Below are 23,409 nucleotides of genomic sequence, written 5' to 3'. Positions count from 1 at the left end.
TCTTTTGAACGCCGGTGTGCAGAAATCTTCCAGAAGAATACTTTAAACTGTGACCAACTGTGATGGTCAGATAAGTAATTTATGTAATAAACAGTAAATAAAATTTTGAGGCGTTTCCTGGAAAATGTCCGTCAATATGCTGATGATATAGTTGTATATCTCGAAGCGTCTGGCAAATACTGGCTAATCCACTTGTGTCATATTCTTACAAATAGGCAACAAACAAACCAACAAACCAAGTGAATTTGCAGTAAACCAGATAATTGCTGCAATTATTACTTCATTAAAAGTGTAATAAAAAATATAGAACCGGAGAATAAAAACAATATTCCGTAATAGATTATCTGTTTACTTGTTATGTGACTTTAATTAATATTTCCCAAAACACCTGGCAGCCGTCGTGACCCGGCAGCTGGACAAAAAAACATCGCAATCAATCATATCGATAAGAATAGCCCGGTATTATTTTGCAATCTTGTTTACCACAGCTTTATTGGAAATGCAGCGGCCACTTATTTCATGTCCAATAAATTCTGCCAAGTGTGACGCAAAGTGTGACATAATAAATTGTCTCTCCCGCGAGGCGATTGTTTGAGTTTGAAATTAAAAGAAGTTAAAAGAAGTCAGGAGACGGAACAGCTGAGAGCGGCGACGCCCGGACGTTTGTCTCAGGATACAGTTACTTCAGCTGAAGCCTGCATCAACAGAGCAGCGGGGGAAGGAGGTCAGAGGTCAAAAGTTGTCCTTCCATGTCTCTAATTTGCTGGTGTGTGTGATTGTGCCGTGAAGGTGTGTGTGTGTGTGTGTGTTTCCCTCCGGAAAGCAGTGTCCTTTGATGCAACAGATTGCACAAGGTTATGATGAGGTAACTCCTGGATGTGTTAGAGATTAAGCCAATTAAAGATGGTGGATATTAAACAGGTGGACGTGCTAAATCTAACCTTTCCTCGGTTCGATGGAAGGACAATGAAATATCATACTTTCTCACAATGGGATGTCCAGCTGCCTTTAGCTTGAACCCTTTATGTAACACCGTCATGTGGCTGATGCTCAGCAACAAGGGTGGAAAACACAGGGCAGAGAAAATTATACGCCGTCACATATATGGAAAATGTGTCGCGTTTAATTCGTTTTTCCACCTTAATCGTGTTGCATTGTATTTCTTCCATTTTGATTTGTTTGCGGCCGTGTATTCTAGAAAATCGGCGGATTACATAACATTACATTACATTTACATTCCAGTCATTTAGCAGACGCTTTTATGCAAAGCGATTTGCAAAAATTGCAATTCAAAAATCGAAGATCCAAAGTACCAGTAGTCGTTATTCGGAAATCACCAAATAGCCATCAAAACCATGCACATACAAACATTCATTTGGATCCCTGAATAAAGCCTGCTACTCTGTTAAACACACAAGCAAACAAAAACACCGCCTTTGCCTCGGTGTGACAAACCCTCTATTACGTTTCTACTTCTGTGATAAGAATATTTCATATACAGGACTGTCTCGGAAAATTAGAATATTGTGATAAAGTTCTTTATCTTCTGTAATGCATTTAAAAAACCAAAAATCACTTTTCCATGATATTCTAATATTTTGAGATAGGATTTTTGAGTTTTCTTAAGATGTAAGCCATAATCAGCAATATTAAAATAACAAAAAGCTTGAAATATTTCAGTTGATTTGTAATGAATCCAGAATTTATGACATTTTTGTTTTTGTAATTGCATTACAGATGATAAAGAACTTTATCACAATATTCTAATTTTCTGAGACCTGTAAATTAACATTGAATGAATGAATCTTGTACAAACATTATTTTTACTGCCTATTACCCAATATGTTGGATTATAAAAATGACATGAACCACACTTATTGATTTTTCAAAATAGATTATTTGGTCAACATTTGTGCACTCATGACAACTTAACTGACTTGTAATTTCAGTGTAATATTTAAAATAGCAATGCATCCAGTTACAGAACCATATTATTATTTGTTAGTGCAAAATATAAATTTTCTTTGAAAACTATGTTTTATAACTATTTGGGAATAAACAAAGAATGAATACAATAACACTTGACCAAAAATAAGTAAATCCACACATGCACAGGGGCCACTTTGGCGTCGTCTTGTCAGTTTTGACGTCGTCATTACGAGGAGTTTCTTTGCTATTTTTTGAAAAAAACACTTTAACGACAGCTAGCATGTGGCTACTTGCATGGATAGTTCCTTCTACGCTGGAAGAATTTGTTGAGGATTAAGAAATGATGTGAGCGTTGCAAGAAATGACCTCGAAATCAAAAACGTGTCACGGGAGAATCCAAATCTAATGTCCTCATACGAGGCGAAGCAAACCCACGTCCTGCAAGCGGCGCCTGCCAGTCGGCGGTTAACCCGCAGGCCTACTAGCTTTGACACGATTCCCCCATGAACGCGTTCGACGATACGATTAAAGGGGCGAAGAAGAAACGGCGTCTACCTGATGACCTCACGGCGCCGCCCCACGAGGCCGAGTCGCAGACGGGATATTCCCAGAATGCATTTCAGAGGGGTCAGGATGCTACTTTTAGCATTGCAGCCGTTAGCGGTGCAGCGGTTGTGTTCTAGAAACAGGAGGTGCGGGATCAGGTTGCACGGCAAACACACAAGACAGAAAAAAGTAAAGGTCGATTTATCGTACGCGTGTCCGTTTCCTTGGTTACGGGTGCAAGTCTTGTGACTCGCTGAGATACGGATCCTGGAGACCTGTGAACTTTTCACGTCACGTCTTTCAAAAGCGTAATAAATCAGTGTTGCGACGCCGCGGTCCGAGGGGGGGGGGGGGGGGGGACCATCCTTGGGCAAAGTCTCAAGTGACGCGCAGGAATGCTATCAAAGTTCTCATCTTCCCCCCGGTGACCTCACACACTCCTTTTCTTTCGGCTCCAAAAATAAAATCACCGAAGGTCTGCACTTTGCTTCAAACATTTTTTTTTTTTTCATATACTCATCCGGCCTATTTGTACTTACACTGATACTGTGTGATCGCCACGACCCGCACGCACTCAAGTAACAGCGAACGCCGCGTTCCCTTTCACCAGGCCGGAAATAATTTGATCCAGAAACCGAGGGAGGCGTCCGAGATGTCGTCCCGTCGTCTAAAAGAAGTGTTGAGTGACACCTCGGGGCCGAGGCCACTGTATTCGTCCCCGGGGGTCCGACATCTTGTCCCTCCAGGTCTCGCTGTTGTTTCCCCACGACTTCCAGGAAGCTAAATGTGAGTTTCATCTTCTAGACTTGTTTCTCCGCTTTAAATTCAAAAATCCATTATTTCGCATTGATTTTTCTTATGATTTCAATGAGAGAAAATGTTGCATTTGGGTACTTTTGAATTCACGGGAACTGTTTCGGCCCTTGAAAGCCTCTTTGAGGTCCGATGATGATGATGAGGACGTAACTTTTTGTGTGTTTTGTGTGTCATGTGGGAGCTTGAAACAACAGGTTGGAAACAATAGCGGACAATCGATGAAGCGTTCACACAATAACCTGAGAACGAACTCAAACCGCTACCTGACTTTTCCTGGAAAAAATCTCAACGGTTATTTTTCGGGGAAAAAAAGGGATTAGTTCATTTTAAGACGAGTGAAAGGACGTTTACTTTAACGCGAGATGAAGGGGTAGCTGACATTTCCGCTTTCAGACGTCGTGTAAATCAACTCTCTTCAAGTCAGCTTTGCCGGCAGGGGTTCCAGGATTCTCCGTGACAACCAGATGAAAAATGTGATATTTGATACGTCCGTGGCCGTTGTTTTCACTCTATTTAAGTTGAAAATGACAAACCCTTCAGCGACGCTGTGACAAAAGCTGCCCTTCATCAGTTTCATTGAGGTTTCGCAGCACTGATCGATCATCTCTGGCCTTCACACCCTTAAGATGCGCCACTTCGTACGCTCACAACTCAACTTACGCGGCGCTTTCATACCTTGCGGTTGCAAAAGGCTTTGCACTAGATTACATTCAGCCATTCACACACACACTCACACCCTCACACACACACTCACGCGCCGACGGCAGCAGATAGGTGTTAACCGGTCCATCGGGAGCAAGTTGGAGTTCAGCGTCCCGGCGTGGAGACTCCCGCTCTAACAGCCTTCCTTTTATTATTATTACATAATTATTAGATGTGAAGCAGCAAAAGATCGACAACGATCGGGTGTTATTTCACTTTGTTTTAAATATTCATGGAAATGTATGACAAAGCTGCCGATGATAATGAACTGTGGGTGTTTCAGTGAAAAAAGATAATTTCATTGTTTGGTTGAACTATTTAACAATAAAACACATCATCACATTCTGACAATAATCCACTTTTTTTTTTTTTTTAAATCCAAATTTTCATGTTTTTCCCCTTTATCAGCACCCCACTCAACAGGTGGCTCATTTGTTGTCTGATGTCTGAAACATTTGAAGAAATGACCTCTTATGTTTGGAAGACGACGCCGTCCGTCGGCCCGGAAGGAGGACGTCTTCCTGTTCAGACTTGTTCCTTTGGGTTCTTGTAGTTTAAAAATTCCCGACACACAAACCCAGGTGTCGTAAACTGTGCTTACTGGTGAGGGTGAGAGTGTTTTAAAAGTGCGCAGACACAGATGGGGTGAGAGTGTGTGATTTCTGCCTCAGTATCAGGTGGAACTGATTCCCACGGAGGCTTTATCCGTCTCCCCGTTGAGTTCCTGGTCGGCAGATAATCCCGAGCGCTGACAGGCGTCGCTGCGAACCCAGCGACCCGACGAGCCGCTCAAATTAAAGGTACCTTTATAAGTCCCTCTGCTCGTCTCCCGCGACCACCGTCGATTCCGACGCCACCGCGAGAATCTAAGAGAGAAGCCGCCGGACAGAATAAACCCGTGCAAACTTTGCAAGGGAACAAACGGGAAGAACGATCTGAGTCATTTATGCCCAACGTAGTTATTTCCGATGTAATAACCAACCATAAAAACCAATCCTTATTTATCGCTGCCGCACCGGTCGACCCGCGGTGAGAGCTTTTATCGCGTTTTTACGATACGCCGGGGGAACGAGGTCACGGCTGAATGATGTCATCCAAAGAAATGTCACGTAAGGCTTGCGTGACTCAGCAACCCTGACCTATCGCTCAATTAAGAAAGTGTTAATAATAAATCAAAGTAGAATGACTCCAGACGGTAATTGGATGCGCTGCGCCACTGAAAACTAAAAATAATCTGATATTTATTGAGAAGTCATATGAGGCACCAGCTAAGCCGCAATGATCCATGATTGCCACAGAAACGGTGCATAAAGCAATATTATGTACAAAACACACTTTTGCATTGTTATAGAGGTCCGTATTGAAATGGTAAATGACTCTTTCTTTGCACAGCTCTTTAATAAAATGCACTTTAGGAATAAATGTGTTATCACTATTAGTTGATTATGTAACCATATTTCCATGAGATAAAGGAAATACATCTAGTTGAAATTGGACAATGTATAGGAATAACAATATGGGAGCTCCACGGTGTCACTGTGGGAGGAAAACACTAAAGTTGTGACTCAAATAATGAGTTTGAATTGAAATAAATGTCTGTATGAAAAAAAACCAAACATTTTTGTCATTTTTCCCGGCGTTACCTGACCTTCGTTGCGGATAAATAAGTAAAACGGCAATGATCGTTGATGGAACTACAGCCCCATTTTTAAGTCATTTGTTGAAAAGGGACGGAGTCCAGATGACCTCCCTGGTCCTCACAGAACCTGCAGCACAAACCCAAGACCGGAGACTTGTTAGGACACAAAAAGGGGAAAGGAGGTGAAAGACGACGCACCTAAATCAAGGCCTGCACGGCGCCATATATTCTTCGGACTAAGGAATTTATGGTTGGACGATTATTTCATGCAGAGATGCATTTTTTCGGCATTTTCCTGGAATGTTCAGCCAAAATCAAACCTTTTTTAGCCTCGTTTGCCTGAAAAACTGAACTTTTTTCAGATAATTCTATTTAAAAGGGGATATATTTCAAACAACATACTTCATATGAGGGGAGTGTGTGTGTGTGTGTGTGTGTGCGTACCATGAGTCATTGTCATTTTTGAGAAAATGATTTGCCCGTTCACAATAATAATGAAAATGCAACATAATCATGACAACAATAACAACAATCATGAATGTTATAATTGAGACGTCATCTTCGAAATTAAATCAGATTATTTCATTTTTTATTTTTTATTTGTCTTCTCACTTTACCAAAAATATATTCCTTTTGTTTTTTTTTTCTTCCATTTTCTCAGCTGGTTCATTTTGCAAACGTCCTCACACAGTGGAGCAAAGAAGTCCTAGTCAGCCACCAATTGTGCACGTTCTCCCACTCAAGAAGATGATGTTCATCATAGCGACACTTCAACTGTGAGAGACAGAATGCAGGGAAAGAATCCAGGAAATCACGTTGTAGGATTTTTAATGAATTTATGGCTAAATTAAGAAGTATTTGGTGGCCTACAAACAAGCAAGAGTTCCGTCTCTCACAGACCTGGAGGTTCTTCTTTAAGAGGCTCCTCTGTCAGAGATTTGGAGTGAAAACCTCCTTCCTTTAGCAAGGACACTGGAGATGAATCTTGCCGGTCTTTCGGCAGGACAAGGATCCCAAACACAGCGAAGGAGTGGCTCGGTAAGAAGCATCTGAAGGTCCTGGAGTGGCCTGGCCGTCTCCACATCTCAAGACCATAGAAGGTCTTTGGAGGGAGTTGAAAGTCCAGCGAGCGCCCAGAAACATCACTGCTCTGGAGGAGATCTGCATGGAGGAATGGAGCAAAATAGCAGCAACAGTGTGTGAAAGCCTTGTGAAGACTTGAAAAACCTTTGACCGCCGTCATTAGCAACAATGGGTACGTAAGAAAGAATGAGATGAACTGTTATGATGGACCAAATACTTATTTTCCACCATCATTTGCAAATATATTCTTTATATATATATAAAAATATATATAAAATATATAAAAATCAATGTGATTTTCTGGATTTTTTTCTGTCTCTCATAGTTGAAGTGTCGCTCTGATGAAAATCATCTTTTTAAGTGGGAGAACTTTTGTTGCACAATTGGTGGCTGACTAAATACTTGAGCAAATTTCACATTTTTTAATGCATAAAAAAACGTGATGAAGTGAATTTCCCTGAAAAAATGTGATAAGCGCAAGTTTAAATGCCGGCGACGATGAAAAGTGATCAGCCTTTGGGAATTCTTCGGTTCGACGTCACGAACCCTGCGTCCGCTGAGCGTCGGCAAATGGAAAGCAGGAGTCCTTGAACAGGATCTTGTTTTCTGATTCAATTAAATGTTAGATAATGTAAAAGGATCCTTCCGGAGCCCAGCGACCGCACTTCTCACATTAACACAGCAGTCAGGGGCGCTCCAGTTTTTCCACAATGTGTCCTAAAGTCTGCCCACTACTGGCTGGAACAGGAAGCACAAACGATCCGTTCCTCTATTTAAACACTCTGGGTTCTGCTGCCGGCGAGGGGAAGGATAAACGGGTGGATTTGACAAACGACCACAACAAAATGACACAAATGTAATGGATTTTTATCTGAAACGGGAACATTCATGACATAAAAGCAAAGCGTTTTAGAAAAACGGCAAAAGCCCGAGGCGGCTCCGGGTCGTCGGGGGTCGAGAGGTCGAGAGGTCGAAAGGTCGAGGGGTCGGGAGGGGCGGGGTTTGCTTTCCAGTTGGATAAATAAAGCAATAAATATCTGCGGGCGTCGCCGTCACTCGGCCGGGTCGAGGTCGTCCACGTCGGCTCCGCCGTCCGCCTCGTCCGCGCCGTCGTCCGGGGCGCCGGCGTCGCCATGGTGATCCGTGTCGTGATTGAGCTGGGCGTACTCCACGGAGCCCTGCTGAGAGGAGGGGAGGCCGCGGTCAGACCCGCCGTGACGCCGTGTGACGGCGCCGCCGGTCACATGACTCTCGGCCGGCCGCCACCTGTCAATCATCCGCTCAGAAGGAACAGTTGCTATGATACAAAACAAAATACCTTTGGAGTAACGGAGTCGGACATTATTATTACTACACAAATAAGCTTTGACTTTTTAATCGAACCAAAGAAAAACACTTAAAGAATATTCAATTAAAGACCTGCATTACATGGATGCGAGTTACGAACATTAATGTTATGTTAACGCTTATTTTCGCTGTGATTTTGGGGGATTTCTGGGAATAATGTGGGATGCAAGGAATTCCCGGGTTCTACCTGGCATTGAGCGTAAACAAGTGTGTGTGTCGTGGCAAACAACAGCTACTGCCGTAAAACACACGTTCTGCCTGACGACCGGCGTTACAACACGTGATCGGTCTTCCTCAGACGAACGTGAAGCGTTTTTGTGTGTTTGTGCCTGGAGGTGCAGCTTCGCCTCCGGGTTTTATTCAATAACTGGCAAACACATCAGCAGACACCAGGAGCAAATGACCCGAAAGATGAAATAGAAATACAGGAGATCCAGGAAACCTGTGCAAAGATTCCCTCGTGGGTTCATTTCATTGAATAAATGAGCATTTTATTAAAATGAATCCAGACTGTTTTACCCCGATAGCTGTGTTTTGTTGTGTTCTGTGTGTCTCTGAAAAACATTCTGGGATGCAAATATTGTATGAAGCACGGAGCAGGACTTTGGATTTTGACCGACACACAAAACTAATCATTTGGGAGCCGTTTGGAAAGATTTAATCATTTTTACATGATTTGGGAAATGAAACGTTTAAGTATCCCTGAGTCAGTAAACTGTGATTTGCTTTTTGTTATGACCGAATACAATGCAGTTTCCTTTGTCCGCACGGGTAAAAGAACAGCCTGTGTGTGTGTGTGTGTGTGTGTGTGTCTCAAGTGTTCCACTTACAGCGTCAGCCTGTTGAGGAACACCTGCAAACACACAACGAGAGGAAAAGCTTAGGAAGCAGTGGGAGGATTGAGGGAGGGGTCACACACAGACACACACACACACACACACACACACACACACACACACACACACACACACACACACACACACACACACGCACACACACACACAGCTACTGAAAACATCTCCAGATAATCATTAAAAATTCATACAAAACATGAGCAGGAAATGACCTCAGAGTGAGTTTCTCACAAAGTAGCAAATATTTGCATTAAAAACACTAGAAGTTGTGTGAAAAACAAGTTATAAAATCACAGTTATATAAGATATTTTTGTTTGAAAGTGGAGGTTGAGACCCTTCCATATTGCTTTTTTTTTTTTTTTTTTCAAATTAGAAAGTTATCTAAACTAAGTCAGCAGTTGGAAGCCCATGGGTAAAAACCATTGGTGTGTGTGTGTGTGTGTGTGTGTGTGTGTGTGTGTTCCTGCATGTTTGTCCACACCATCTGACATTAAAACACCGGGACCTTCTTAATGGGACTAAACAATGCCAGAGTTTCCCCCCGCGGGCACAAACGTGCGGGTCCACCGGCTCGGCCCCGGAGGAACAGGAAGTGCCCTTTGACGAAGGCAGGAAGTGGACACCTGCTGATGTTTTAATGGGACATTCTTTCGCTAACAATGCACAATGTTTGCACTCGAGCTCGATCCTGTTTCCTGGCGCTTTTTTTTTTTTTTTGCTCCAAATGTCAGATGACGTCCCGGTTCCTCAGAATCGGGGTGCGGAGGGTCGTACCTGGCCGGGGGTCGGGGTCTCGGCCGCAGACGGCGTCGGTTTGCTTCTCTGGGACTGACGGACAAAAACACACAAACATTTTATTCCGTTACAAAGCGACAGATCCTATTTCCCGTTAAACCCTTCCGAGATGTTTATCAAACGGTACGATACGTTTTTTTGGAAAGAAATTAAATCAGAGAAAATGAATCCAATTTTAATTTGCTTCTTACGACCATTCATAGAACAATCAGATTGATATATTTTGTCTGACTTCATAAGTCTTTGCTGCTTTGCTGTTTTGTTAAGATTATTACAATTTTTTCTCATTAGTGTTAAAAAAACATCCTTTGTTTATTTTGCTCAAAAACAGAAATAATGAAAACCAAAGTTAAAAGAATCCTTTATTATTATCAATAGCCAAAAATGTGCTACGGCACATTTACCAGTTTATTAAAGGGTAAAAAAATATCTGTTACCATCCAATAACTATTCAACCACAAGTTATTGAATTTATGTGCGATCCAACTTTTCAATTAAGCATTTAATCTTATGGGGTGACTCACGATCATGTTTTATAGGGATCTTAAAAGGCCTTAACAGGGCTTGATTGATAACTTTACGGTATAAAGTGTTGCAGGAGAGCAGGATCTGACCTCCGTTTGGATCCGAGTGTCCGCTCGGGACTTCGGTGTATCGAGGCTCCTGGTTTTCCGGTGAGGCAACGCTGTTCTGATCATCAGACTCTGCAGCACAACGGCAGGTTGGTGTTAGAATAAATCGTTTTTTTATTCATGCCGTTCCAATGTTAACATAAGACCAAAGCCAGCAGAAGTCACCGTCAAGCCCGCAACAATTTATCCCTCTTTTGTTCTGTTGTTTTCGGAAAACCTCCCCGTAAATATTCCCTTTGACAAGCGTGGCCGGCAGATCACCCCGCTGCTGGAAATAACCCTCAGAAAATCACGCAGCTTTTGGAGCACATGGAACTTAAATATATATATATATATATATATATATATATATATACACACACACGCATATATACGTATATATACATACATATATATATATATTTATGCAGAACATCACTTCAAATAACTGTTAAAAAAGAAATTATAGAAATTTGATTAAAACCAAAAATGAATTGGTCAAAATTGTAAAAAAAAAAGAAAAAAAAAAAAAGGGAAACTGCAAAAAAAAAATGAAGATGCAAAATGTCCATGATGCCAAAACAACAAGGGGACAAATGAGAAGCTGCTGTCCAGATACAGCAGCAGAACCTGAGAAGGTCCAACACAAATAATGTGCAAAGTTATCTGAGAACCCTTGAATCAGTTCATTGTTATTTTGCTTTTAGCTTTTCATTCTTTATTTATTCTAATGTTTTGCATGAAGTGCTATCAGTATTTACAGGATGGCTCAAATCTGTGTTGCCGCAGTGGTGGTCCCTCAGGGGCCCCAACAGTCTCACACACACACACACACACACACACACACACACACACACACACACACACACACGCACATGCACACACAGGTACATCTTAGACATATAAAAAAAATGAAACTTTAAATGTAAACTACAATGAGGTCATTTTGTGTTATGCACGGTCATTAAAATGCCTGAAACACATTTCATATCTTATTTAAAAGACATTTGTGACGCCATTGAGAGAAAGGCAGGGTAAAACAACTCACCAGAGCCTGATATATGTTCACTCCAAACACTCTTCCCCATTATGCCAGGAGTAACTAAACACACACACACACACACACACACACACAGAGGCGTTAACACCATGAGGGACCGTCTCTGAAAACATTGACACTTGTGTCGAATGCATTTGCCAAGTGTGTCGCACTGAATCTTCCCGTCTGCAGCAGCTTCGCTTTGTGATCCGGAAACAAACCGGCAAACACACAGAGAACACAAACTCACTCATTTGTGAACACACACACACACACACACACACACACAGGTACGCTGTTCCAGCGGTCATGGACCAACATCTGGTGACATATGACGTCTCATTCACACATCTGGGCAATTTAGGGTTTCCAAATAAAGCTCTTGCGTATTTTTGGATCGAGGTAGGAAACCCACGCAAACCCCTCTGAGAAAGGACTCCTTCTTTCTTTGTCATGTTTTTCCAACTTGTTTTCATCTTTTCTAACTTATCCATGTCCTGAAGTTCAATGAATGATCTTCCCAAATTCACACGTCTGATTAAACGGAGAATTGATGCCGACCGACGCGTCCACTGTTATTTATTGTTGTTGCTGGAAATGACAATCTTCTATTCATCCGTTATCAGACGAGAGGCGGGTCGGCTGTCAATCAAGAGGTCACGCGCACCAAGATCTGTCCCGTGTTCAGAATCGCAGCCTCTTCCGTAAAGCCAGGAAGAAAATCCAATTTTGTCCGGCGGTCCGTTTTTCCAGTTTGTGATTCGAGTCTAAAACTGAAATAATGAAAAACACCGCCTTCTCCTTTTTGATAAAGAGAAACACAAGGATTCATTCGGCTCAATAATATCACGGAATTTAGAAATTCATATCTTTCGGAAAGTGTTTTTTTCTTCCCAGACAGACTTTTTCCTCATTTTCTGTGGTTTTCAAATAGGAAAGAAAAACTTTAGATTTGTGTTCTGTGTTAAAACAATGAGAAGTATGTCATTTGTATTTAATGTCAAAGAATGTCAGGCCCAACGGTCGGCCCTCACACCTCCTCACACCTCCTCACACCTTCTCACACCTCCTCACACCTCCTCACACCTCCTCACACCTCCTCACACCTTCTCACACCTTCTCACACCTCCTCAAACCTTCATCCAATCTGGCCGTCTTTGCAGGACGTTGGACGCCCTGCAAAGAGACGCCCACCATTCATTCACCCCTTTGACCATTTGCAGCCTTCAGGGAACCCAGTCAGTGTTTTTAGGGGATTTCAGAAACACCGTTAAGTCTTTTAGATCATTGTGTGTGTGTGTGTGTGTGTGTGTGTGTGTGTGAGAGAGAACTGGGTTACCGTTAACAGCCTGGTTAGCCTCCGCCTGGGTGAGGCTCAGCCGCTCTGCCTTGGTGCTGGCTGCCTTCCTAACACACACACACACACACGGAGAAAACAAGCGGTGTGTTTCCATCCCGGTGGCTGCTGCAGGTCAGATGGGAGCAGGCGACTCACGTGCACAGCTCTGGTCTTCTCCTCCTGGTCAGCCGGACGATCCGCCGCCTGAAGATGCAGCAGATGAGCAGCAGCAGCAGCAGGAGGCTGCAGAGAACCGCCAGCAGAGCTTTCTTCCAGCTGGCCATCGTTACTGACGAACACATGAGATTAAACTGTTGCCATCTCGTTCTCGTGTCCTGTTCACTTTCTCAGCAAACTGTAAATAAACTGACACGTTTTAAAGTGATTTCCCACAACTTTATAAAATGATTTGATTCTTAAGAATAAGAACAACTTTATTTTTGTGCCAGAGTTTCAAGTAAAACATAACAATAATAAATAATAGTAGGCAGGAGGGAGAATTAGAAATACAAGTAAAACTATAAAGTGTCAAAGTCAAGGCTATAAAGTGTTTTAAGGTCTTATTTTGTAAACCATGTTTTTATCAAGCAGTTTTCAATCATATCTTCTAAACCTTAATCATGTCATTTGATGTAATATCCCTCTTTTTTCAACGGTAACGTTTCACAAATAATGAGCTGATTTTCAGCTCATTCTACGTTGTTCGGTTTGATTTTATTTACGTAGGAATTAATGTATTTATTGTTCTAAATCTGTCCCACATTGAACTCACGACTACATGAGATGAGATGAGAGGAGAACAACTTTATTTATCCCGAAGGAAATTGTTGTGCCAGAGTTTCAAGTAAAACACATAACAGTAATAGATAATAGTAGGAAGAATAAGAAATATAATGAAATATGAATTGTCTTAATTGTTAGCAGTAACTACAAAGACTAAAGCAAGAAGAAGTAATAGAAAAATAGAAGTAGAGAATTTAGGAAAAAGAGCCGCCCGAGACAGCGCCGGAAGTAGATGCATTATTATTATTATTATTATTATTATTGTTATGCATTATTATTGTCTGCAGGACATGCAGAATTACAGGGAATCACTTGAAAACGGTCAAATTTGAACAGTTAAATAAGCAGAGGATCAGCTGAGTCAGCAAACTGCTCCGTAAAAACCGTCAGGGTTCGACTTCTGCGAGAGACGAACAAAAAAAGCTGGGAACGTTGACGTTCACGTTTATATAGAAACTATAAAACAAGAACGCGAGTAAGAAAACTCATCGTCGTCCTTTGTTTGACAAATCGTCCCAAACGCACCTCTGACCAGCACGGTGTGGCTCTGCTTGGTGTCGTGGGCGGTGTTGGAGGCGCGGCAGTAATACCCTCCCCGGTGCTTCCCCTCCACCTCGCTGATGCTGAAGGAACCTCTTAGTTTGTCTCCTTTCTGGGTGAACAGAAGCGTCTGCGTGTCCTGGTGGTACCAGGTGAAGGTCACCGACGGAGATCCTCTTTGGACGGAGCAGAGGAGGATGACGGTGTCCCCCTCGGAGACGGACCCCGAGTCCGGCTTGATCGTCAGCACCGGTTTTGACACCGGCTCTGCGGCGAGAGCGGAAGGTGAGTCACGTCCGGCGTGTTTGAATCTTCCACGGAACCCGCTGAGGTGTCCTCACCTATGATTCTGGTGGAGCGCAGCAGCTGCAGGGCGTCCGCCTCCGGCGCCGGCCTGACTTCGTTATTCTCGGCTTTGCAGCGCAGGGTTTTTATATCCGAGATGGTGAAGTCGCCGGAGATGTTGAAGACGGCCTCGGTCCCGAGGTTCTTCACCACCTGCACCTGGTGGAGCCCCTGAGGGCCCTGCAGGCTGTAGGTGATGGGTGGAGTCCCGCGGTCGCTGCGACACAGCAGCTGGAAGGACCTGCCCAGAACCAACGTCCCGCTGACCACACTCATGGCGGGGGGTGAAACCGGTTCTGCAAACACACATGGATTCATCGTTCAAAAATAATCAAGGTATCAAAATCTTCTTCTTCTCCTTTGGGCTTTTCCCTTCAGGTGTCGCCACAGCGAGTCCACCTTCTCCATCTAACCCTATTCTCTGGATCCTCCTCTCTCACACCAACTACCTTCATATCTTCTCTCGCTACGTCCATAAATCTTCTCTTTGGTCTTCCTCCAGACCTCTTGCCTGGCGGCTCCAATTCCAGCATCTGTCTACCAATATATTCTCCATCCCTCCTCTGTCCATGACCCAACCATCTCAGTCTGGCTTCTCTGACCTTCTCTCCAAAACATCTAACATGTGCCGTTCCTCTGATAGACTCGTTCCTGATCCTCTCCATCCTGGTCACTCCCAAAGAGAACCTCAACATCTTCATCTCTGCAACCTCTAGCTCTGCCTGCTGTCTTTTGGTCCATCCTGTCTTTTGCCAACCATCTACCCACGGCCTGCCCCACCTGTCTTTCCATTCTTCTTTCTCTTCGTACCCCTGACACTTTTCTCCACCCATTCCAACCTGCTTGAACCGTCTCTTCGCCTCTTTTCCACACTCTCCTACGCTCTGGACTGTTGAAGAACCAGAAATCCTCCGACGTCTTGATCTCCACTCCCTGTAGCCTCATCGTTCCGCCCGAGTTCCTTTCATTCACACACATATATTCTGTCTTGCCGTGACTTAATTCCTCTCCTTTCCAGAGCATACCTCCACCTCTCTAGATGTTCCTCTACCTGTTGTCTGCTCTCACTACAGATCACAATGTCATCCGCAAACATCATGGTCCATGGGGATTCCTGTCTAACCTCATCTGTCAGCCTATCCATCGTCATTGCGAACAAGAAGGGTCTCAGAGCTGATCCCTGATGGAGTCCCACCTCCACCTTGAACTTCTCTGTTACCCCTACAGCACACCGTACCAGTGTCTCACAGCGAGCATACATGTCCTGCACCAGTCTAACATACTTCTCTGCCACTCCAGACTTCGAGGTATCAAAATATTCCCCCATAAATTAGATTGATTTGTTTACTTCTTCTTCTTCAGTTTACTTTAGATAGTAACATTTCATTTTGCAAGACAATCAAATGTCACTGTTTAAATGTGTGATAATGGTAAGAAAAGTGCATAGAGCACTACTTCTCTTTGTGTCATTCTCGGTGAACAGAAATGGCTGAAAAAAAGCTTGATGTTGGCAGCAATAAATGCATAAAAACACCTTCAAATATAAATAACAGGGTGACATGAGTTACCTTTGGCTTTCACCACACTAATCTTGCTTTCTTTCACAAAAGAAAAGTTTGTGTCCGAAGGAACCTCGACTTTGCAGGTGTAGTTTCCGTCGGTCGAGGCTCGAGCCATGACGCTGTATCTCTGAGAACTGGACACTTTCTTGTTTTCTTTGTAGATGGAGAACTTCATGCTGCCATTGTTGACCTTGTCGGGCATGTAGACGGTGACGGAGCAGGTCAGCGTGAAGATGTCGCCTTCCACCACGTCTCTGGGCTGCAGCGTCAGCCTCGGGTGGGAGAACAGACCTGTCGGACGGAAAAACGCCGATTTTAAACGACTCATTGGGATGGAGATCGGCCTCTGGGGGAGCGAGAGTCGCCTTCAGGCATGAGTCGCAGAATATTTGGAAAGCGGCGGTACAGAATGCTAAAATCTCTGTGTTGAAGAAAAGAAAAATAATCAATTATTAGCCGAACAATGTGCAGAAATCACCTGAACGCTGAACAATGACTTCATAATCCTCAGGAAATATGAGGTGGAAAAGTTTGCTCTAACTTTAATGTATTTCATCCCCACTCAGATCCCAAAGTGAAATTAAAATCTAATCGGCTGGAATTAGGAATTAGTTTGATCCCAAGCAGGCCGAGTATTAATTTACAAACTACAAGAAGTAATTAGAGAATAACGCTCATGTTTTGCTTAAAAAAGGTCTTAAAGTCACAGCGAATGAGTAAATCTTGCAAAAGCACCAACAGAAAACCGAGCGATAAATCGGTCGGAACATTGCAGGAACGAGCGTCCGTTATATCCCTTTTGTCTTCCCATTATTATCCTTTTCTAGTTTCTTAGTCACTTTTATTGTTTTATTTCTCTTATTCCTTTCAGACCTGTATTTTGTGTCTTGAGTAACGTGCCTTCGATAAAATGTATTCTTACTATTATCATATTTCCCAAGTTATGACGTCCCTCATTTTGAACATTCGCTTGTGATAAAAAGAAATAAATGAACAAATAAATACGGCACTTGCTTTTGATTGAGATGGTTTGGTTGGTTTCCTGCTTCATGGTCTCCCAGTACGCTTTGCACACCAGATCCGGGGGGTCGCCTTCTTTTACCCGGAAGCGAAAGTTGAGGCTGTGTGGCGCTTGGTGCAGGATGATGCGCTCCCTGGTCAGGAAAACGTCGATGTCCCTCACCGGACTCTTCACTTGACACGACACCTCGATGAGGTCGCCCTCGTACACGTGGGTGGAAGGCAGCACCGTCATGCTCAGGTTGATGTGGAGATCTGCAGGACGACACGCCTGTTGGTCCACCATTTCCACAGGAAGACAATCACATCATCACTATATGTGCTGGACGGTGGAGGGCGTGGAATTATTGTTCTGTGTGTCTCAGGGAAGGGGGGACATTACCACACACACACACACACACACACACACACACACGCACGCATGCATGCATGCATGCACACACACGTGGGGTGGCGCCTCAACCGCCTGAACAAATTTCAAAACAAATTTAAAAACAATATATAAAATAAATAATGTAAAACATTCACATTAAATCAATTCTCAAAAGTTATTATATCTAAAAGTAAGGAAAAATTCTGTTTAAAAAAAAAAAAAAATCCAAAATGTAAGTACAACAATCATCTTAAATTAAGGACGATTTGTCTTAAATAAAAGTGAGTGAGAAATGTTAATAAATGGCATGAAAAAAAAATGTCTATTTAATAGTATGAAAGAAAAAAGTCTTAAAAAATGGGTCAATGAAAATCTATCGAAAACAAGTGGCTTATGAATAAGTCATTTTTTGTGAAATATTAGAAAAAGATATATATTTAAAGATAAAAAATCTGCTAGAAATTCCAGTCAAATGACTTCAGTCTCCTAGAAATGACAAAGTATGAAGGTGAAAAATAAAAAACACTTAAAAGTAAAGAAGAACTCAGATAACCAAAGCAAGAAATCATCTAAAAACATGCGACAACCTCTTAAAGTGAGCAGGAAAGGCTGAGAAATGTCAGAAAAGACAGAGAAGCTTTGGCGGCCACAGAGTTTCCTCGCAGCAAAAAGGCTGCTGGTTGGATTGTGACGGAGATGTGGAGTTTCCATGTTCTCCATGTTCTCCATGTTCTCCATGTTCTCCAAGCGTCTACATGAGTTCCTCCAGTCTCCTCCAACATCCAGAAACATGCGGTCGTAAGTTAGTGGTAGTAGTGGGTTAAGAAGAGACACGTGAAGGCCCAGTGGTCGACTGGCCAATGATCGTGGGCGAAGCCGCCAAAGCCCAATGACAGCTGGGGTATCGATCAGTGTATTGATCAGTTATGGTTAGTTCGTGACAGCCACCAAATATTTGGAGGTTTAGGCTTCAAATTAAGGTTAAGACACCTGAAATGTGGAAAGAGAGCGAGAACACGAACAGGACGGGATTAAAATCTTTGCAAGAAATATCCTTATATATGAATTCTGAGCAAAATCTTCTCGTGGTGGAAACTGGACTTGAACGTCTTCACCTGAGGACGTTTCCTCCTCATCCCAGAGGCTTCTTCAGTCCCAGAGACCCAGAGTTTCCCAATGTGAGTGCCAGGGTTCTGGTCGGGTCCAGCTTATGGTGGCTTGACTTAATAACAATAATAATAATAATACATAAGATTTGTATAGTGCTTTTCATGGTACTCAAAGACGCTTTACAAGTGAAAGACAGAAGACACAGGACAGACACACAGTTATTGGGAACGGGAGTCGATGTGCAGAAACCGGCTCGAAGGGGTCGTTATGCTAATGTGGGTGTCGTTCGTTGGGACAAAAGAGCGACTCTTGTGGTTTGACCTGGATTGGAGGTCCCTTAGACCTGGTCTCTGCCAGGATCCAGACCCGCAGGTCTGTAAACAAACTGCCCACAGGTCAGCAGAAGTGAAGAACAAGTGCAGAAATTCACGTCGAGAAGATTTGGGTCAGAATTAACCGGGAGCCGGACGACCGAGAAGCTCCACGGAGGGTTTCAATGAACGAACGAATGGATTTGAGCCGTTAGAATTTGTTAAGTGGGTTAATGTGACGGGAACCTTAAGAAGGGGCGGCGGAGCGCGAGCTGGCGGGATCACCTCTGACCAGCACCGCCACCGCGTCGCTGTTGTCGGAGCATCTGCTCTCGGACACCAGCGTGACGTTGTAGTTGCAGTAAAGCAGAGCGCTTCCGCTCCGCTGCAGCTCCAGCTTGGTTTCCCAGGAGTTCCCCTCCACTTTACTGTGCTTGAGAGTCGCGACCGAGCCGAACGGCAGCTTTTGGTAAAAGTAAAAGACCAGGGGTCCTTTCTCGTCCGGGGCGCCGCAGGTGGCGCTAAACTGCTCGCTCTTGTAGACGTTGTTTTTGCTGAGCGTGAGGGTTGGAGTCTGCAGGCCTGAGGAGGCAAACGCATCATCACAATCACAACACGGTTAAAGAAAATACGGCCTTCATGAGATTCATCGCTTTATGAAATAGTTTCAAATAAAAAGAAAAATCATTTCCGTTTCAATCCTTCTTCCGTAATCTTCCATTACTAAGATAGATTTACAAACACATTCGCTGATTGATATTAAGAAATGAAATAGGAATTAATCCAATCTGTGAACACATGGTTGGATCAGTTCATTCCCAAATTTGATTATTGTCTAAATCGAAATCTGTTCTTGTTATAAATTGTTGTCACGCTGCATTTACATAGTGTGAAAATAAAAACCAGGCGAGCAAAATGCAGGCCGCGGTTTTACCGTATAATTCACGCCTGAAATATCCCTGAAAGACAAGCTTTATTTTATTTGCATGTGTTGATAATTGTTTGTTTGTTGTTTAGAAGTTTATCAGGACAGAGTACAAACACATGAAGCACAGAGGCAGAGATGTTTGTACCAGATTGTAGCTCATAGCTAATTTCCATCTGTAGTCCTGGACAATACAAATATAAAACTGTATAAAATAGACAATATATATGAAATATACAGATAAGCAATAAAATAACTATACAATATATAAACAGGCAATAAAATATGTATTTTGCAAGTTGAAAGTGCTATTGTTGTGATATTGTTACTTTGGTCATCTGGGGGCAAAAATACCTGCAAAATAATCACAATGTGACGTTACGCTTAGAGCCACGCTTGATTTCTAAACACACGTACATACATACATATGTATGTGAATTTGTCAGTGCGTGTGTGTATCTGTATCATGGATAGGATGTGTGTGTGTGTGTGTGTGTGTTTATCTTCGATACGTGACCGTGTTCAGTTGTTCCAAAGTGCTGCTATCAGTTGGAGAGTCCCATGTGGAGCGCTGATGAAACCTTTCGAGCAGGGGTGTCAAACATACGGCCCGCAAGGGGATTCGACCAGGCCCACAGGATAATTTGAAAGTGAAAAAATGCATAAAAGACAAGGATTTTTTTTTTTTTAATTAAGTGCAATTCGAGAATTTTCCGCTAGGGGGCGCACTATTTTGGTCAGAGTAGACGACAATCCGCATCACTGAGACGGACCAATCAGCAGACGGTATCAATGCACCACCTGCTGCTTGTTATGACGTTGTTTCTACTCCGTTCTCTACCTCCCCGCTACGCCCTCATTAGCCAAAATGTCGTTACCAAAACAGAGAAAAGTAGTTAAAAAGTTTGAATTTTCAAAGAAAAATTGACTACGTCAACCTTTGTGCTCAGCGTGCTTGCAACAAGTTTCGGTATTTTAGGAATATAATTTACGGCGCCGCTACGAGACTCATCAGAGCGAAAACTATGACAGCTTGTAAAGAAACTGAGAAGAGATAAGATCAACCAATCGCTGGCAGGTCTGAGGAAACAGCGTCCACTTTCACCCAGAGCTGAGAAATCAGTGCAGCAGCGGTAAAAGCCAGCTAGTTAATTGCTAGCGAAAATGTGCAATCTAAAGTTAGTCACCAGCTTCACTACAAACTAGTATGATGGAATTCTACTGTTCATGCAACTCCATACATTTTCAGTATGTATTGGATGTGTTTGCATGTTTCATGGATGAAGTTTACACATTTACAGGACAGGTGAATACTTTCTTCCTTACACATTTAATAGCACCCTTTTTAGTTTGGAGGGTGAAGGCAGGGATTCAATTCAGATTATATATGCACATGTGGAAATGGTTTAAAAATCCCTTTCTTTGTAAGTCTCATTTAATCTTTAAGTGCATTACTATATATTTCAATACCAATTACTTGTTAAAGTTTTGTGCCTTTGTACGATCAGAGGGATCTCATGATCACATGATTGCAATGCAAACATGTGAATGATAGAAGTAAATTTCACTTTTATCTAAGGAAATATGAGGTGTTTCATGAAATGTTTTGTAAAAGGATTGGCCAATAAATTCCAAGATTTTCTAATGTCCTTGAACTTCTTTACACCAAAACAGAGAAAAGACATGATATTTTGTTTATTTATTGTTGAATATGCTATTATTTTAATGGTCCGGCCCACTTGACATCTAGCCGGGCCGTATGTGGCCCGACGTGAGAAATGAGTTTGACACCCCTGCTTTAGACGATACGTTTGTCACGTTACCTTTGACGTTGAGTTTTTGGCCGGCGCTGAGGCTGCTCTTGTCTCTGACTCCGACCCTGCACTCGTAGTTTCCCGAGTCGGCGGCTCTGGCCGGGTCGAGCCGGTACGCCACCGTGTCGTCGGTGGTGGCCACGGAGCGGACGGGAAGGCCGTCCTTGAGGATTTGGAACGTGTGCGTCAGGTTGAAGGAGTTGTCGTGGTTGACCACCACCTTGCAGGTCAGGGTCACCGGCGTGCCGCTCTTGACGCTGCCGCCGGAGTCCGTCGTCAGGCTGACTTTGTCTATGAGAAACACTGGAGCCGGGCGGCACAAACGCACCAGTCAGACGGAGGTAAATACGGCGGAGGTCGGCGGCCGAAGCGGCGGGACAAAGGCGAGGTGTTCCGGGCCTGGTGAGCGAGAGCCGCCACAGGAAGGAACAAACAGCGCTCGGACCGCCGCTTCCCCCCGAGAGAGACCCGATTTATCACGACATCTGTTTTCCCGGCGTCACCGCCGAGCTGCCCGGAAGGTAAAGAGCCTGAGCCGACGCTTCCTGCCTTCGTGGCCTCATTCGGAGATCCTGCGATCTCTGGACGAGACGGAGTGTCTCTTTATTTGCATCCAGCGGAGATTTGGTTGGGTTTGCTTTCTAAATGCCTCGGAGACGTTTGAGATCAGAAGAACCTGAATGAGAGCGAAAGCTAACCTTTGCTTTGTTTTCTCCGTTAGGGCGTCGAGAAACTTTTGAAATGTTTTCACTCGACATTTTCATGATTTGCGCTTACGGCCGCAAAGTTTTACTCCGTCCGAAAGGAGAAAGAAATGTGAACGGCAACATTAAAACTATACTGCTCAAAAAAATAAAGGGAACACTTGAACAACACAATGTAACTCCAAGTCAATCACACTAGATTCATTTGGACTTTTTTTAAGGACATTACATCAAAGTTGGATCAGCCTGGAGTTTGTTTTTACACTTTAATTTTGAGTGTGATTCCTCATCCAGACCTCCATGGGTTGATACAATTGATTTCCATGGATCATTTTGGTGTGATTTTGTTGTCAGCACATTCAACTGTGTAAAGAGCAAAGTATTTCATAAGAATATTTCATTCATTTAGATCTAGGATGTGTTTTTTAAGTGTTACCTTTATTTTTTCGAGCAGTGTATAAACCGGCTTCACAAACGACGACTAAGAGCTTTTCATTGCGGAGAAAATCAAGCGTGTCGACGTAGGAAGACACGACGTACGGTTCCGGAATATAACGACAGCGTACTTACATGGCTGTCCTCGGCCACAATGCCCTGAAATTCGGAGAAAAGAGAAACACATACAGGAATAAGAAATGTGGAGGACGGTGGACGGGGGGTCGGAGGAGGAGGAGGTCTTACAGAGGCGGAGGAGGCCGGCGAGGAAGAGCAGCAGACTCGGGGGTCGAGAGTCCATCCTTGGCGACGGCGTCGCTCCGCCGGGAGGCTCGAAGGCAGCAGGCGGGAGGAACGGCGGACGCTGGACTGCGTGGGATTATTCTTCTGGGCGTCCCGTGGAAGGGCGGACCTTAAGAAAGGGTGTTCCTCGTCTTATCGCACGCACACACACATTCTGCTGCCGGACTGACCGGGAGTTGACTGCCGCTTCCTTTTTCCTATTGGAACGTACCATTTTCCTTGTTTCAATCATAGCATGAAGAGGGGAGGAACTCAGGAGACCCCTTCTGACCCGGCAAACTTCTTGCTGCTATTTCTTTAGGAACGGCGTTCCACAAACTCACACGGCATCAGATTTATACTTATCCCATGTTTTAACTGAACATTTTCCCGACGTCCCGATGCTCCACACACACACGAGCTCGCAGACCCACGCTAAGGAAATAAGAATTGAATGGCAAAATTGAAAATACAAACAAGATAACCAGGATAACTTTAACTAAA

General features: G+C 43.5%; 1 protein-coding gene and 1 long non-coding RNA gene across 5 annotated transcripts; one reads left to right on the top strand and one right to left on the bottom strand.

Annotated features, from left to right (window-relative positions):
• Positions 1-646: 646 nt before the first annotated feature.
• On the top strand, positions 647-6,429 carry LOC147230738 (uncharacterized). The gene is made up of 3 exons (XR_015106735.1): positions 647-724; positions 3,086-3,261; positions 6,294-6,429. It is a non-coding gene; the product is annotated as an uncharacterized LOC147230738 (long non-coding RNA).
• A 1,134-nt stretch (positions 6,430-7,563) lies between these two features.
• pecam1a (platelet and endothelial cell adhesion molecule 1a) lies at positions 7,564-23,152 on the bottom strand. Of its 4 annotated transcripts, none has more exons than XM_086154240.1 (15): positions 23,138-23,152; positions 22,870-23,035; positions 22,759-22,782; positions 21,494-21,787; positions 19,031-19,327; positions 16,946-17,206; positions 15,938-16,222; positions 14,366-14,665; positions 14,010-14,291; positions 12,858-12,990; positions 12,702-12,769; positions 10,327-10,416; positions 9,692-9,745; positions 8,893-8,915; positions 7,564-7,893 (listed from the first exon to the last, which is right to left on the bottom strand). In XM_086154240.1, the coding sequence occupies exons 2-15, from the start codon at positions 22,922-22,924 to the stop codon at positions 7,768-7,770; spliced, it is 2,292 nt and encodes a 763-aa protein (XP_086010366.1). In that variant the 5' UTR covers positions 22,925-23,035; positions 23,138-23,152; the 3' UTR covers positions 7,564-7,767. The 4 variants fall into 4 exon arrangements, with proteins under 4 accessions (XP_086010366.1, XP_086010363.1, XP_086010364.1 ...); XM_086154237.1 differs by lacking the exon at positions 23,138-23,152 and adding an exon at positions 11,372-11,425 and having other exon boundaries at positions 7,564-7,896; positions 22,870-23,061; XM_086154238.1 differs by lacking the exon at positions 23,138-23,152 and adding an exon at positions 11,372-11,425.
• Positions 23,153-23,409: the final 257 nt, after the last annotated feature.

This window comes from Fistularia commersonii, chromosome 10, assembly GCF_037954325.1.
Source record: "Fistularia commersonii isolate RoL2024-O1a breed Wild chromosome 10, RoL_Fcom_v1.0, whole genome shotgun sequence".
Lineage (NCBI taxonomy): Eukaryota > Metazoa > Chordata > Actinopteri > Syngnathiformes > Fistulariidae > Fistularia > Fistularia commersonii.
This window is presented reverse-complemented; position numbering and strand designations above follow the sequence as displayed.